Below are 15421 nucleotides of genomic sequence, written 5' to 3'. Positions count from 1 at the left end.
CCCAAACAGTCACGGATGACTAACCCTTTATTTTTAGCCTGCAGGTTTCACCGGTGTCTTTGGTTTTATTCCATCAATTTCCCGCCACAGGGAGCCAAACTGCTACCAGATCGATCTGTTCGGGTTTGAATGATTGAATTTCATTCAGGTCTTGACCAGCGATGGACTCTGGTCACCTGATGACGAACGCTGGGTCAGATTAAACTTGGTTTATCGTTTGTGAAGCACTCCGCCTCCATCATAAAAATTCACAGGGAACTTTTAACTATTGTTGAGGGCAATTCATTTCTGGCAAGATAGCTTTTATGGATATTGGAGGCATTTAATTCTGTGTTTTTCAGGTTAATTTGTGTATTTTTTACCTTTTACTTTTATTATGAAGTCCACCCATGAATCCCTGACCATATTGGGGGGAGTTCAGGGTGTCTTCATTCTGTCTTGTCCTCTGGAAGGCGACCCTTTATCAAGTTTTATCTGCCATCAAGAATCTAAGAGGGTAATGTAGTTCCATGAGGCGCCGGGCGGCTCTCGGCTCATTAGTTAAGTGTTGTTTTCCCATAATTAACCAATAAATTTGTGTCTTATCACTTAAATTTGCTGATCACAAATAAACCAATTACACAACATGATTTCACAAGGTACTCAAACCTGGGAAGGAGTGGTTGAGGAAATGATAATTAATAATTCCTGAATAGCTCATATGAAAACTATAGAATAGATCATCATCAGCTAATAGAGAACATAACTTGAAAATATGAAATATAAATGGACAGATAAATATTTATGTTCTTGATGTATTGATAATAAAACGAGCAGATTCCGCTTTAGTTGTGGAAGTAATCTCATTACTTTGTGACTTTATGGTTACTTTTTTTGCACCTTAAAGGACAAACGCCTTCCTAAGATCATCATCATCGCAGTAGAGAGTCTCGTCTCCTCAGGTTGACGCAGAGCCACGCCCTGTGATGTCACGGATGGGGCGTGGCCAAAGGTGTTGACTGATTTCAGATTGAGAAAAGCTGGGATTTCAGAAGAAGACCCTCAGGGATGAGGAGAATGACATTCTGAGTGGTGTGAAGGTAACAGTCTGTGGTCCGACTGAATGTTGAGATCATTTCAACATGTGATGACGTCAAAGTGAGGAAATTCATCCTCATTGTGTGTGTGTGTGTGTGTGTGTGTGTGTGTGTGTGTGTGTGTGTGTGTGTGTGTGTGTGTGTGTGTGTGTGTGTGTACTCCAGAGGTGTAAAGGAGGACGGCTGAGGATGGATTAGACTCCGCTCAGATCAAACCACAGCTGATATTGACCATCGTTTGTTTGCGCTGATTCCAAACCTGTGATTCATTTTCTTGCACAAAAGCTTGTGTCTCCACACACACACACCCACACACACACACACACACACACACACACGCGCACATAGGTTAAGGTGTGTGCCAGCCTCATACAATCCCACCAGGTGCCTCTTTTTTCATTGTCCTACTGAGGAAATCCTGATTACTGATTGGTTTGTGTGTTTGTGCGCGACTGTTTGTAGGTTAGTGAAAGATTGCTGTGGCTGTAGATAAGAGGATTAGGGTGGAATTAGTGTCGTTCCTCTATCGCTGGAGGAATAGATTCATATCGATTTTAATCAGACATAGAAAGAGAAACAGTGAGAGACAGACGGCGGGAGAGAGAGAGGAGGAGGAGGAGAGGATGAAGGTGTGCTGAGGGCAGCAGGGACATCAGGAGATTCCTGGAGATCATCCGGGATGTTCAGCTGGAGCTGCAGGAACATCTGCTGCAGGGATGCATGCAGACGCTCGCGTGGGTGACCGGCGGCGGACCCTCCGAGCGGCCGATCCCGCGTTCGCCTCACGTGGAGGTCGTCTTCCTTCGGAGCGCCGCCCTTGAGGTGACTGTGGGACGGTTGACCCGAAGCTCCATCGTTAGTCTGCAGAGAGGTCGAGGTGGAGTCGGCGGGGGATGCTGGATTTGCGTCGGTCGTGGCGGGACAACGTGTGAAGGATGAAGCTGGAACCGCTGGCCGTCGCCGTGGTGGTGGTCAGCCTCATCGCCATGGCGACCGGTGGCCGCCACTCCGGACGCAGGAAGCACAAGGAGATCTTCCTCGGGGAAAACAGCAAGTTCAAGTTTGGCGGGTGAGACGCGAACGAGCTAGCATAAGTTAACGGGAAAAAAGTGACAAATTCTCGGAGCAGACGATTAGCAGCATCTTTGTTAAATCAGATTTACTGATTGTGCTAGTTAGGGTTTAAACGTCCGACCACTAGGGGGCAGCAAAACAAGTCAACTTTGACGTTAACAACCAAAAGATTACTAAATGAAATCTAATTAATGTAACTACTATAATCAATACCAAAATCTGGTTTTCCTCAGTGGGTTTTAGAGTCAACACATGTATAGACCTTTAATTTTTAATGAAAAATACAGTACATTACCCCAAAAACCTGAAATAGAAACGTGAAGAAACATCATGGAAAGTTCCCTTCAAAGTTTGATGATTTCTTTGATGCCTCACTCTTCCAACTAGATTTAGTTTCTCAAGTATATTTTATGGAACGCACATCTAAAAATGTCAAATCCATCGATATATATTTAAAAAAATAAAATAAAAATCTGACCCTTTACCTATCTGGATCCTCTCCAAAAAATGCAATGGGTTCCTCTGTGTCATGTGACCAATCCTGTCATCAAGTTTAAAAAAAAAAAAAAATCATCAAAGTATAGTTATGTAATGCCACTAACAGATGGACAAACATCACCTGAGTGTGATGATGATAAAGATTGTAAAACTCCATTAAAGAGAACAATTGAGAACAAGCGTCACCCACTAAACACACACACCTTCCTCCTCCTCCTCCTCTTCATTCAGTAATGATTTCATTGATGAACACCAACATGATGGGGGTGAAATCTAACAGGAATGACGTATTAAGGAAAGTTAAGGAAAAGATGAGTTTGCATGGATTTTAATGCCATCAGGGGGGGGGATTACATCTGAGTCAAAAGAAACGATGGGAAGCGTTCTGCATCCTGCTGGCATCTGTGCATCCTGAGGGAGCACGGGAGGGATTAAAGTTAATATAGCAGAGATATTCTTCACGTATAAAATGACTCTAAATGGCTTGTGCATCATTATTTAAGTCCCTGGGGATCCTATATTTATTTGAGGGTGTTATTTACACCCATTCGAGCTGAAATCTTCATTGCATGATCTCTTCAGCAGATGTCACCGAGGCCTGTAGAGAATCCTGGAGCGTGTGCGCTCGAGTTAGAAAAGTCATGTAAAAAAAGAGATTTTAGAAGTTGTGGAAAGTCATCGAAAAAAAAAAAAAGAAGCTTCCACCATGCAGTTTAAACACTGAACACTGAATTATAATTAAGACGATACACGTATTGTTGAATAAACTCCAACTAATCCGTCTATCCTCACGGAACCTCGGTCCCACGTCAACCTGTGGGAAAATGTGAAAAATGTGACCAGGCTGTTTATTTAGATCTGAGGCGCTCGGCTCTGGAGGAACTGGTTGTTAAAATCTCTTTGTTGGTTTTTAAAGAGCTGATAGCTGATGTTTGTGCGGCGACGGCGAACAAAAAGAACCATGACCTTCATGTAGGAGGAAAGTCAGAGCCCCGCCCTCATTGTCTGAGTGACAGGTGAGATTATAAAGGAATATAGAGATGAGTCCTGCAGGTAGAGATGAGGTGCATGTACATGTAACATACAACATGTGCAGGATTCATTTTATTTTTTTATGCTTTAAGCACTTTTTCCATACTTTTCCCAAAAACAACGTTTTGAAGCTGGAGTTTTACGTGTAATCGAGTATTTATGGCATCAGTCGATGTATTCGAGTAGTCTCAGATCACTGAGCTGCTTCACCTCTACAGGTTTTTGGGTTAATTCTGCATCAGGTGACTTTAATTATCACCCGTTGGGATTAATGTTGAATTTGGTTTGTTTTAGACAATTGTTGTGTTTGTTTCAAGGTTAATTTAAGGGATTATGGAGATGGGATTTGGCTCAAACACAACCACGGAACTCACAATAATAGGACGGCCAAAGCCAAATGTGTGTGTGTGTGTGTGTGTGTTTGTGAGTATGTGTTCACTGGCTTGTTTGTTTGGCCAAGGTGTGTGACTTTCAAAGAGGCTTTTAATCCATCGGCACAGAAAAATCTCAAACACTTTTTATCTCTTGCCTCTGTGTGTTTCTCCGTGAACCGAACGCGTGTGTGTGTGAGTGTGTTTACACACTCACACACACACACACAGTTGAGTGACGCCGTCGTCAGGCGGGGATCACACCCTGTACGTTCTGTAACTTGTTGGTGTTTCCCTGCGTTGGCGTCGGGACGTTTATCGTAGCTTCGACGTAACTTTGCTGCACGATGTGTTCGGTTCTTTTTGCTTTCGCCGCCTGACGTCGTTTCTGATCGATGTGCTTCTGAAAAAAACACTCCTGATCCGTCACAGTTAGACGCCACTCCACTGGAGGTCAGAGGTCGCCCCACCTTAAACGTTTACCCCTCTTAGGTGGAGGCAATAAACATAAGATGGAAGGAAAGTTGAAAAAAACCCCAACTTCTTCCTTCCACCCTGACTTCTACATGAAGGTTGAAGAAGAAAGGTATCATGGGAAACGTAGTGTAAAAGATGTGTTATCTGCTTGTATCACTGCTGCCATGGCACCCGCGTTCAGTACAGAATGAAATGTTTGGTGTGTGAGATAAGAAACGGCACACGCGTGTGTTTATTTGTTCACGGAGTCGTGCCACGCCCTTTAAGGTCACGATGAGGGAGAGAAATTATTATGGTCCAGAAATTATGCTTTTAATGTTGATAATCTAGTTTTTTTATGCTTAAAATGAAGTTTTAAAAGAATATTATTGATTTGATTATTGATTGAATTATTACTTTTTAAATCAGGGGTGTCAAACTGATTTTCGTCGAGGGCCACATCAGCACCGTGGCTGTCCTCAAAGGGCCGGATGTAACTAATACATGTAACTAAATGTAACTCAATGTAATCTAAAATAAATGTAATGACTCTAATATTAATTTGTCAAGTTGTTAAACCCACAGAAGTCCATCAATCAAGGATCAAACTATTTAAGAGAATAAAGAAAAATAACTTCAAACACAAGTTAGGACATTAACTTTGTTCACTACGTTTTTGTCAATGTTAAAATGGGCTGAATTACTGCATTGTGGGAAATGTAGTTTTGGTCAAAGCAAACTTTTGACTCATTTATTTTTTAGATATTCTGACTTGTGCTCTCGCGGTTCACAAAAATTAATGTGGAGGGCCACATTTGGCCCCAGGGCCTTAAGTTTGACTGTGTGTGTGTGTGTGTGTGTGTGTGTGTGTGTGTGTGTGTGTGTGTGTGTGTGTGTGTGTGTGTGTGTGTGTGTGTGTGTGTGTGTGTGTGTGTGTGTGTGTGTGTGTGTGTGTGTGTGTTTCTGCAGGCGTATCGACTACAAACTGAAGAGGCAGGACAGCACAAAAACACTCCTGATAAAAAGTGAACAGCTCCTGAGGATCGAGGAGCACGACTTCGCCATGAGACCTGGCTTTGGAGGTCGTACACACACACACACACACACACACACACACACACACACACACACACACACAAAGCTACACCTCATTTCATCTCTCAACCCCAATGATTTAATCCACTCACACAATCATCCAAAGAGGCCAAATCACTCCTCGTCCCACGCTGATGATGCGTATGCGGTGGCGTGATGATGTGATGATGCGGCGATGGGCACTGGGTCAGCCTGACAAAGGATGTGTCAATCCCAAATCACCAAAAACTGACCCAGATTACAGCATCCCGGGGCAGCACGGTTGTGTGTGAGCATTAAAGCATTTGAAACGCAGCACTCTGTGTGCTCGCTCAAATGTCATTGTGTCCCTTCATGCGTTCTTGCGACATAATGCACCCGTGTGTGTGTGTGTGTGTGTGTGTGTGCGCGCGAATCGGGGGGAATTCGTGAACGTTAATCCGGATTATATCTGGAGCAGATGGATGTGTGGGAAACCAATGGACGACTGCAATGAAGATCATCTGAAGCAAACAATAGACGCAGACAAACAAAAGAATGATGCAAAATTTTAATATAATTACTTTTATTGTTTTGTAGTTTGTCTGTGATCACAATTCTTCACACTCTCAGGTCTAATCCCAATTGTAATTTTTAACTCTAACCTCTTTCCAGTGGCCCCTGCCCTAAAAAAAAGAGTAACAAAGAGATAGGAGGAAATAAAACAACATAAAATGTAATTAAAATAAATTAAAAATAAATAAATAAAATTAATTACAATTAAATTAAATTTAAATAAATGTAAATTGTGCAAAAATGCAAACTGCAAAATCATAAAATGTCATTTTAAGTGTCTTAAATTGATCCAGGTGCTTTACTCATTTGGATCTATTTGCATTAATCAGGTATCCCTCAATCTATTCAACATTTTATGATCAGTAGATGCTGAAAACCTTTCCCAAAGCATTCTGGGATATTTCTTCTTCCGTTCCGTGTGGATCCATCTTAAGGACTCGACGGGGTAGGGGGGGGGTCAGTCTGACAGGAGTTTGACCGTTCATCAGGTGTCCATCAACTTCCTGTTCCTCTGGGGTCAGCCTGCCGTCTCCGTGGCGACGCCTCTGAAGTCGTCCCATTCAAGTGTCAGACCACCCAGATAAACAGGATTCTGCCCTGCGGTGTCGAGGCGGATCCTGACCCGGGAGGTTTTCACCGCCATCACTTTCACGAACACGAGGACAAACGTGTCGCAGAAACGTAAACACTCCTTCTTAAGTTTTTGAACAAAAGACAATGCCGTCGTTTTTCTGGCGTTGACAGTCCCTTCCTGTCCGTCTTCCAGTGACCTCATCGCACAAAACCCCCCCCAAAAAAACCCCACATGAACTCTTTAACGGCGGCTAAAACTTCAGTCAAGCTGGAACTCATTAACAAAACTGGGAAATATTTTCAACCGAAAAGAGAATTTTTTCCATCTCCATCTACCGGATTTAAAAAAAAAAGATGTTTATTACAGTCCTATTGTTGAAGACACACAACTTCCTGTTGCCATGGTGTCTCGCTCTGAGTCTCAAGAACGTCCTGAGCTTAAATCCAGCTGGAGCTTTCCTTAGTGGAGCTCGTATGTTCAAAAACTTTCAATATGTCGTCCTGTGATTGTGAGTGTGTGAAGTTGTGTTTCTGAACACAAGACTGTCTGGACAGTCTAGTTTGATGATGATCAATCAAACGGATCTCAACATGTCCAAGCTGACGGTTCGACGATCACGTAATTGAAACAGCCGGTAATTGAAGGTCAGTATTTCCCTCTCTTAGGTGAAGCAACCTGATTAACACGTGAAGCCGCTGACATGCGTCCATAAAGGTTTTGAGACATAAAGGAGGAGTGTTTTTCTTGTTTTTCTGTCTGCTTTCATCACATTACGCCGTGTCAATCCCAGCCGGTATGGTTCTGCATGACTGACTAGAGTTTGTATGGACTGTGTAGGAAGCCGTGCTCCGAAAAAGTGCCAAGTATATCAACTCCTAATCCTCCACCTTTCACCGCCGCCCGTCTTTTTATTGGTGTCAGATCTGAACGGATTGACGGGAGGATGAGGCTTCCCATCAGAGCGGCGTTCTCCCGCTTATGGCTGCGTGAATTGATCCATGCAGGCTTGTGTTTGGAGGATTAAAGGAGTCGTTTCGAAACACGCCGCACACACAAACATTTGGGGGATGAAAAAAAGCACGACCTCAAAGCTTCACAAAAGCACAATTTTCATGTGTTATTAGGTTAAATCTGCAGCCGCTCGCTAAATGACATGATGTAAACCCGGAGCTGGATGAGAGATGAGCGAAACTTACAGAATCCAAAAAAAAATATTAAAAAATACCCGTGATTTTATGGTCGGATAATCCTGAACAGACAGAAGAGTTGTGTTAGAGTTAATACCATGATGATGAGCAGAAAACAAACAAAAAAAAAGCCTTCAAGTCCAGGTTGCTGCTTTTTTATTGCAATTTTATGAATGCACGTTTGCTTTTTTTGGATATTTAGAAGACATTCCGGACCGACTCCAGCGTGAGACAGGAGGATCAGAGTCATGGGGAGCACAGCGATGGACAGCCAATTGACCTTCTGTTTCAGGGTTCATCAGCGGTCGTCATGGTTACGCCAAATGTTGAGTCTGCAGCAGCGGAGGCTGTTAATGAATCACTAAAGCCAGGCTGCATCAGCAGCTTTATGGTCCAGCTTCATTAAATAAAGTGTTTGTTGAGCTGCAGGCGTTCTATAGGAATGCAGTGATTACACATTCAGAACAACCAGACTGAAGTGTCTTAACACTGAATCCATTGATTAGAAATTCCACACGATTTTTATTTTTCACTCATTTGTGAAAGCTGCTGTTAAATAAAAAGTGGTAAAAATTTCCATTAATTTTACAATTTGGAGCAAATGAGAATTTAATTTTTTTTTTTACAATTTTTAAAAAATATTTACAAGCGTCCTTTAAACGCAACAAAGAATCTGAGGATTTTGCTGCAGCCTCAAGATACTGGAGAAAATGATCTGATTTCATCGAGGGTAAAGAGACGACATTAAAACACCAGGCGTGAGTTTATAATCCAGGTAATAGATCAGATTATTGATCTCATTCTAACACACCTGGGGAGAATCCAAAAAACCAGACACGTGGAGGACAGAACTGGTCATAAATCCCTCCGTTACTGTTGTTTCAGGTGCCACCGCCGCTTCAGGGACCTGTACTTAACTATACTTTTGATTTATATATATAGATTATATATATTATGGTCTGGCCTCTCTAGATTTAAAGTTATTGTCAACCTTTGACCTCTGTGATTTGTCTCAGGTGTCACAAGATGAGGTTAGAAAAATAAAGATGATGGATTGGCCTCCTGTCCGCTCATTTGTTTTCTTTACCTTTGTCACTTTCATCATTTCAATATTTTACAGAATATTTATTTAAAACTTGTGTCTTACAAAATTAATTCTGCTTATAGATCTGTACATATATAACAGGAAGAAACTGGGAATTTTTATAAATACAATTTTATAGACATTTAAAGCAAAATTTTTTATATATATTGTAAATATTATTGTGAAGGCTTTTTTTATGTATATAAAATATCTTAATTAAATATAATTTAAACATATATGTATTAAAAAAAAAATTCCCAGCATCCTCCTGTCCTGACATCGTCAAAGCAAACACACAAAGTGAGGACAAAGTTCAGCTGACAGTCACGCCGCCGCCGCCGGCGCATTCCCCTCGTTCTCACAAACACCCTGAGAGATGTGTTTGTGGGTTTTAAGGGGCGTCTGTCAGCGGGGCGGCGTGGCGAACCGTTAGACAGCAGTGAGGACTGAACTCTGACGATGATGATGATGAGGAAGAAGAAGCTCAGAACGAGATGAGGAACCGTGGACCGGTTCCAATGAAGTTTTCCTGTCATCTTTACTCAAGATAGGGTGGAAAAAGAATTTGAAGCGACGTGATTGGTTCCCCATCCAGACTGAGGGGCCTCAGAGTGACGACATGTGGGTCGCACCTCGGTTGATTTGAGAACGTCGACTGTTTTGGTGACGGCTCGGCCTCAGACACGCCGTCGTTCCTGGAAGCCCGGTGTTGATTTATGGGTTGGGGAGTCAAAGGCTTTCAAACTAATGATGCTCTTATCTGATCTCAGGCGCTGCTATCCCCGTGGGCATCGACGTGCAGGTGGAGAGCATCGACAGCATCTCAGAGGTCAATATGGTGAGTGACGGCCGCTCAACGCCAGCACGCCATCTTGCAGTCCTACGTTTCTTTTGGATTTTGTTGGTTTTTTTGGGTGCAGAAATTTTCCCCAACTTACAGTTTTTACAATATTTTGAACATCAGAATCAGGCTTTGTGGATATTCCACGACCTTACGAATGTCCCCTCCAGGCAGCTCTGACATCACTTCCTGTTGGTCCGCCTCATCTGGTTCGTGACCCCACGGTGGCTCCGCTTTCAACTCTTACTTACTGGTGATTTACGGAGTTCCTGCATCCAAACAGAGATGCATTTTGGAAGGGGGGGGGCGGGAGGGGGCATTGTTTTTATAGCAGCGACACCCGAATGAGTTATCGGTGCCCAACGTCAGAAAACGCCTCATTCCTGAGCGCCGTTACGCCCAAAATACAACGAGACGTCCATCCGTCTCAGTTTGGACCAGGATAAGGATTTTACCTTAAAAACATCTTATTAAACAATTTTTAAAAAATTGTTTATTGGTTGAGTTCCATTTTTAACCCACACACAAGCACCAACTAATCCCACCTGATGTTCCTCCTCCAGGACTTCACCATGACCCTGTACCTGCGTCACTACTGGAAAGACGAGCGGCTGTCGTTCCCGTCCAGGAACAACCAGAGCCGGACCTTCGACTCCCGGCTGGTGAAGAAGATCTGGGTTCCCGACGTCTTCTTCGTCCACTCCAAGCGCTCTTTCATCCACGACGCCACCATGGAGAACATCATGCTGCGGGTTTACCCCGACGGAAACATCCTGTACAGCGTCAGGTAAGGGGAAAAGGGGATGGGTGGGGTTAAAGGTTAAATCACACGGGCGACAAAAATGGCTTGAAGAAACGTTTTATTACTGTCAGGAAATGAAGACATCAGCTACAGACTTCAGTCCCGGATTATTTTTTTCCGTGTCGTCAAAAATGAAACCATGAGATTCAGTTTAGTTCTGGTTTCCATGACGGCGGCGCAAACGTCTGTTCAGGATATGATGGCGTGCCGCCGTGTGTCGGTGTGTTTCAGGGCCACGGTGACGGCGCTCTGCTCCATGGACTTCAGCAGCTTCCCTCTGGACACACAGAACTGCTCGCTGGAGCTGGAGAGCTGTGAGAGACACACACACACACACACACACACACACACACACACACACATGATACTTATAGACCTCATAGTCTTACATCTTGAAGTACTAAACTCAGACTTTTACTTTTACTTCTCATCTTTCCTCTATTTTCCATGACACTGAACGCCCCCCCCCTCTCAGATGCGTACAATGAGAACGACCTGATGCTTTACTGGAAGAATGGGAACGACTCTCTGAGGACGGATGAGATTGTCCTGTCACAGTTCTTCATTGAACATTTCCACGCCTCCAGTGGCCTGGCTTTCTACAGCAGCACCGGTGTGTGTGTGTGTGTGTGTGCATGTGTGTGTGTGCATGTGTGTGTGTGTGTGTGTGTGTATTTTAATAACCTGAATTCGCCGTGAAAGCACACAGGTTTCCGTTTTCATATGGATGCAGAAACTGACCCACTTCCTTGGAACTGAATTTTAAAAAAATGTAGAAATCTTTTTTTTTTTTTTTTTTTTCAGCTCTGTGCTCAAAAGTATGTGGACGCCACCACCTGCACACACTTCTGGTGCACATGCGCTGAAAATAAATAAAAATGCATTGATATTTGACTCTCTCTGTCAGGTTGGTACAACCGTCTGTTCATTAACTTCATCCTGCGGAGGCACATCTTCTTCTTCATGCTGCAGACGTATTTTCCCACAATGCTGATGGTGGTTCTATCCTGGGTTTCCTTCTGGATCGACAGGAGGGCCGTTCCCGCACGCGTCTCTTTGGGTAACGCTTAAACCGTCGTGAGTTAACGCAAAAGTTCTTTTCCCTCAAACTGTCAGGATATTTATGAAGAAGACATTTGTTTTGTGACGCCGTCTGCAGGCATGACCACCGTGCTCACCATGTCCACCATCATCACAGGGGTGTCCTCCTCCATGCCTCAGGTACCGTTTGGGTTTTAGGAGAACAAACCTGACCTCCTCCAGCAGCTTATGGTCTTTTTAGATTTAATCTGTTTAAACATCTCTGTTTAAAATTTATTTTAAATCGACTTCTGAACGTCTGAAAAACTACTCAGATCATAAATTCTAGTTTAACAACTGCATAAATATATGCATAAACACAGTGACAACTGAAAACATGACCATTATGATCATATATTCTAAGGTTTAACTATATTTTTTTTGTGTGGAGTAAAACTAACACTATGCCTTAAAAAAAAAGTTAAATCAGTGTTATTTTCGCAGCCCAAGCCAATATAATAAATCCTATATTTACATTAATATGCTGTCAGTGTGCTTAATGTTCAGAATATCATGTATATAATTTACAGTTGGAAGCCTGTGACCACTGATTGTGTGATGATGGGGTTACTTTGTGGATGTGTGTGTTTGTTGCCCAGGTATCCTATGTGAAAGCCGTGGACGTCTACCTGTGGACCAGCTTCCTTTTCGTCTTCCTGTCTGTCATTGAATATGCAGCTGTGAACTACTGCACCACTCTGGAGGAGATGAGGAAGATGAAGAGGGGGAAGGTAGCACGGGGAAGGAGGAGGGATAATTGCTGCATGAAACAGCCTTCAGGGAAACAGAAATCGAGGAACTGACAGAGAATCGGGGAAAGTCATATTTTACTTAATGTCTCCCTCTAGTGGTCAAAAGGAGACATTACGGCATAACCGTATTGGAGTACTGTATTTCCAATTATTTTCACCTTACTAATGTATTCTTCACTTAATAGTAAAAAATTGCTTTTTTAATTTTACCATATTATAAATTAATGCCTTAAACCTTATTTAACCCTTTGAAAACTGCTCTCTGCACCGCTTCAGCTCCCATCCACCTTCAACGTCAGCCAGGCGATGGCCTTCGACGGCTGCTTCCATGACGATGACATCGAGCTGACTCCCTTCTCACATATGCCACCCACTCTGACCTCTGACCCCCTCACCACACCAACCCAAACCTCAGACATCCAGCCAACGGAGGGGACCCGGCTTCGACGGCAGCGTTCTGTGCGTGAAAACGTGGATTTGCTGGTCAGCAACAGCTACCTGATTGACTCGTACTCCCGCCTGGCCTTCCCGATGTCCTACCTGCTCTTTAACACCATCTACTGGGGCCTGTACTCCTGATGCAGCGCCGCAAACTCACCGTGAACTCTGGCGGGTTCCAGCCGAGTCTGACAGCGTGATGGAGGATTCCTCCTCACCGCAGGCCTGCAGCAAAACTGAATGAACTGGTGAACACAAGAGCTCTTTCAGCTCCAGCTTCATCACTAATCAAGTTCTTCACAACAGAGATAAAAGCACTTCAGTTCCAGAGAGCAGCAACTCCTAATTGTGAACTATTCCTCCCTGACATTTCTCTCATGGGAGTGGGTTACAGGGGAATTTAATGGATCCTGATGTGATTCTCCTCTCTGAGCTCCAGAAGATTTTTATACTCTTCTATTGGTACCTTTCTTTTTTCCCTCAGCTACAGGGAAATACTCCACGTAGCTGTAAATACTCCACCCCACAAAACATCCTCCCCATGGAATGAAAGACGTGAGCGGAGTTGACCGCTTTTCAATTTTGTACAAAAGTGAATTTGTGTGTGCCATATTGCAGTGTTTCCCAACGTTTTTTGAGCCACGATATACATTTCACATGAGAAAACTCACACAGCACACCATGATGAAAATATAATAGCAATTCAAATACTAGGGCCTGTATTGTTGAACACAAAAAAAATGATATTCTTGCAGGAATTGAAAAAACGCACACAGGAAGGGCTTTCTCTCTATTCTGTATAGTAGTCATGCTTGAACATCCCAGCTCGCACGGATGTTGTTGAGAAATGGAGGAGAGCTGAAACTGCTTTGTTTCCCAGGATAAGAAACTCCTTGGCAGCATTAAACTGTTCACAGGTAGGTCAGAAAAAAATCAGTTCAGGTAGTTCTTCCTGCTCCATAATGTCAAGTCCCTTCCACCTGCAGCTGAGATCCATGGGCTCCGAACCCAATTAGTGGAGTGATGGATTTGACTACTTTACGCATGCGTAATGCAGCATGACAGCTGCGCCATCGTTCTTTTTCTTCTAATTCTTTGCAAAACAAAGTTTTCTCTGACGCTTTTTCTCCGTCTACAAAGCGCACGTTTGCCATAAGTTGCGCATGCGCACTGACATGCGTTGATTCGTGGAATTGTAGTCCAAATTTACCGCTGATGCGCAACTTTTCCAAAACTCAACTTCTGCGGACACGTCTGTAAATTGTATATAAAGGAAGTTGAGCTATATCTTGAGGCTGTTTTGATTCGACGATGACTTCAGCTCGTTTTTAGATCTATTTCAGCTGTTTCTTGTTTTGAAGTGACGCGTGTTTTGTCTCTAAATGGGGTTTAAGTTTACTTGGAACCATGGCACTTTTGGATAATTTTCCAGTTGGTGCGCTTGTTTCCCCGGTAAACGTAAATCCTAAGGCAGGATGACTTTCATTGTCCTGTCTTCAGCCCACCCTCTTTGCTTTCTTCTGACCACTTCTCATTCTAAGGCCTTCATCTGGGTCGGAATGGTTTTTCAGGACCCAGGTCAGATTGAGTAGTTTTTCTTCTGTTGGAAGAGGATTTAATTGTTTTGCCTGTCACCACAAGCCGCTCACTTTGACTCTGAAGTGGGCGGCGTGTGGTGACAGGCAGAACAATCAGGTGAAATTGGATAATCTTCCATGCCACACCTGCTAATTGGGCAAACACTGCCATATTGTACCTTTTATGAGTGTGAATATTTTGGTTTTAATAACCTTTGAGACTGTTGAAACGTCAGGAGTATATACGGTGTTTAAATTAAAATGTCAAACATTACTAAGTCTGGTCAGTTTTTGTTTATATAACAATTCAGATATTACTAGAATAACATGATGTGTGTTCGATGATTTCAATCATACATTGCTGTTTATACTTTTAGATCAAAAATATGAAATTTTCAATTCAATAATATTTATTTTATTTATAGGAGTGCTGCAGAGGCTTTGAAACAGTATTTACACTTTTATAATGGAAAAAAAATACAGTACCGAAAGTCGTTTATTGTCAACGAGCTGCTGATTGGTCAAATTTAAACAGCCAATCACAAACCCCGTCTCTCCGTTACGCGTTCTCCCTTTTGTTGCGTTTGAGGACTCAACGACCAGGGGATTCGCAAATTTAAGGAAATTATTACGCGAGCGTAATGCTGAATTTTAATTGATGATATATACCTACTAAACTTTAAATTTCTGTAGTTATCAAGAGTTTGATTCGTGGACAAATAATCTATTCCAATCTATTTGAAAGGAGACAAGAACATATTAACTATTTACCACAAACTCACCACATAAAGCCAAACAGTCGCGCCTGAACCTCACGTAGCAGAGGACGAGTGACAGGTGAGTCCCACACACACAATCAACGAAACGATGCCGGACCGAAGTCGCTTTTGAGTGAATAATGTAGATTTATTGGCGTAACTATAACTAAATGTCGCTAGCAGTGGCAGTGA

The 15421-nt window shown here is 42.9% G+C and overlaps 1 protein-coding gene across 1 annotated transcript; it reads left to right on the top strand.

Annotated features, from left to right (window-relative positions):
• The first annotated feature begins 1652 nt into the window (after nt 1-1652).
• LOC137587535 (gamma-aminobutyric acid receptor subunit rho-3-like) lies at nt 1653-14730 on the top strand. Its single transcript, XM_068304008.1, has 10 exons — nt 1653-2145; nt 5477-5589; nt 9752-9819; nt 10386-10609; nt 10856-10938; nt 11100-11237; nt 11532-11684; nt 11784-11845; nt 12304-12435; nt 12733-14730. Exons 1-10 carry the CDS (start codon nt 2012-2014, stop codon nt 13033-13035), a joined length of 1410 nt encoding a protein of 469 aa, XP_068160109.1. The 5' UTR covers nt 1653-2011; the 3' UTR covers nt 13036-14730.
• Nucleotides 14731-15421: the final 691 nt, after the last annotated feature.

This window comes from Antennarius striatus, chromosome 20 (assembly GCF_040054535.1).
Source record: "Antennarius striatus isolate MH-2024 chromosome 20, ASM4005453v1, whole genome shotgun sequence".
NCBI classification, from domain to species: Eukaryota; Metazoa; Chordata; class Actinopteri; order Lophiiformes; family Antennariidae; genus Antennarius; species Antennarius striatus.
Note: the sequence above shows the minus strand (reverse complement) of the source record. Positions and strands in the feature narration are given on the sequence as shown.